This window comes from Cebus imitator, unplaced genomic scaffold, assembly GCF_001604975.1.
Source record: "Cebus imitator isolate Cc_AM_T3 unplaced genomic scaffold, Cebus_imitator-1.0 Scaffold332, whole genome shotgun sequence".
In the NCBI taxonomy this organism is placed as follows: domain Eukaryota; kingdom Metazoa; phylum Chordata; class Mammalia; order Primates; family Cebidae; genus Cebus; species Cebus imitator.
Window position 1 is genome coordinate 2,563,848 of NW_016107647.1, and position 2,210 is coordinate 2,566,057.

A 2,210-nucleotide genomic window follows, 5' to 3' on the forward strand; every position below is an offset into this window, starting at 1 on the left:
TTTTTTTGAGACAGAGTCTCGCTCTGTCACCCAGGCTGGGGTGCAGTGGCACGACCTCAGCTCACTGTGATCTTCGCCTCCTGAGTAGTTACCAGCCATTTCCTGGTAGCTCAGGCCCTTCATGCCCTTGCTCAGCTTAAACCTCCAGCAGTTTAAAAGCAATTCAGCGCTTTGAAAACAAAAGGCAATGAACAGCAATATGCAAGCCACTGGATTCAGTAACAACACAGTCTGTTCCTGGACCACAGAAGCGGCACAGAATCGGAAACATTTTATTTTGAGGTTTGCGTGGGCTCCTGTAGTGCTGCAAACAGATTTCTTTTAATTGCAGGCAACACCTCAGGAAACAGAATTGACATTATCATCATCACCACTTTTTTTTTTTTGAGACAGAGTTTCGCTCTGTCACCAGACGCCAGGCTGGGGTGCAGTGGCACCATCTCAGCTCACTGCAACCTCTGCCTCCCAGGTTCAAGCAATTCTCCTGCCTCAGCCTCCTGAGTAGCTGGGATTATAGGCACACCCCACCATGCCCAACTAATTTTTGTATTTCTTAGTAGAGACTGGGTTTCACCATGTTGGTCAGGATGGTCTCAATCTCTTGACCTCGTGATCTGCCCACCTCAGCCTCCCAAAGTGCTTGGATTACAGGCGTGAACCACCACACCTGGCCTATCACCACTTCTTATCAGTTGTCAAAGATGACTGTGGGCTTCATGCTGTATGGACCCACTGACTGCTTCTCACCTAAGCCCCATAACCACCTATCAGGCCAGGAGAACCGGACGTGAGCCATGGGGAGAAAGTCTGCCTGATGCACAGCCAGGTCTGAGTCGTTCTAAGGTGCTCTAATCTATGCTGCTTGAGAAGTCTCCTAATAAATTTCTCTTGAGAAGCCACCATTGCCTCTGTCCCTGGCCCCACCTTTTCTCATCAGTAACCTCATCACCTCACCAAATGGAGCCATTCAGAGGGCAGACAAGAGTCAGACGGCTCCTCCCAATGAAGGCTTTGCTTCCACTCTAAAATGGACCATGATGGGTAGATGAGTGAGTCAGGGGAGGATCCTGGCACAGCCTGTAATCCTCTCGAGGATGGATTTCTCTGCAGGGCACGGGGAGCTAGTGAGCTGGAGAGTATGGGTCGAGCCACAGAAGGGGCAGCATTAGCTGCTTCTGCCAGCCTCAGGCTGGTCACCTTTCTCACTGGCCTGGCTAATTCTTCACACCCGCCAACACCAGAGAAAGAAGTAGTGGGTTGTGGGAGGTAGAGATGGAGAAGGGAGGGAAAAAACCGGCCCCTGAAATGGCTCTCGCAGTCTGGATCTGGAAAGCACAGATGGCGCTTTCTGCCAAAATGCCACTCAGCAGGTTTGAAATGTCACACAGGTGTGTCTCCACATCAGCCATGTGTCTGAGCCTGTGGCGCTGGTCAGAGGCAGCTCAACCCAATGGCAGGCACTGGAGCTGTCACGTTCACACTCATCCCTGTTGCCTGTCACCTCGCTGGCACAAAGGTGTCAGTCAATAACAATTTTCTCAATGACTGAAGGAAGGAACATGTGGAAAGGCCCTCAATGATTCTCTGGCTCAGGGAACTCGAGGTTAAGTTGCCTGACTGCCAGCCCAGTGTTCCTTCCATCATGGGGGCAGCTTCTCTCCACGTAAACCCCAAAGGGTCCCTGTACCCGCCCATGTGTCCCAGGGCTCAGGTGGGGCCCCAGCCCATGAGGCCTGCTTTCCTCTCACCTCATCCCAGCGCTGGGTCTCCACGTGCAGCTGCACCAGGGACTTGAGGTCACCCATCTTCAGGTAGGTCTCGGCAGCATAGCCGGGGCTGTCCAGCTTCTTGAGGTAGGTAGCGCACAGCAGCAGGGGCTCGCACTCAGCCTTGTCCAGCTTGCGGGCGATGTCGATCAACCTGGAGAGGGAAGGGGCGGGTAGGAGAGGGACCCCTGTGAAGAAGCCTGACGGAAGGAAGTGGCTGGGGGGCTCTGGGTCTTGTCAAGGGCGGGCCGTACCTCCATTCATTCTGCAGTCCCCAGTGTTGAGACCGTGCCATGGGCCCTGGGAGCTGCTCAGTGGGTAGTTATTAAAGGAGTGAATACACACTCCAAAAACATCATCAGCAACCAGGAGGGGTGGCCTCTACATGATACTATCAGCTACCTTATGTGTCTTTCTCGGAAGTCACTGAGCTATTTAGCTGGG

General features: G+C 53.2%; 1 protein-coding gene across 1 annotated transcript in view; it reads right to left on the reverse strand.

Annotated features, from left to right (window-relative positions):
• Window positions 1–755: 755 nt before the first annotated feature.
• LOC108286939 (intraflagellar transport protein 122 homolog) overlaps window positions 756–2,210 on the reverse strand; it is a 2,206-nt gene continuing 751 nt past the window's right edge. The window contains exon 2 of the mRNA XM_017505094.2: window positions 756–1,920. Within this exon, the coding sequence (XP_017360583.1) occupies window positions 1,641–1,920 (280 nt within the window). The 3' untranslated portion in view covers window positions 756–1,640. The remainder of the gene's footprint in view (window positions 1,921–2,210) is intronic.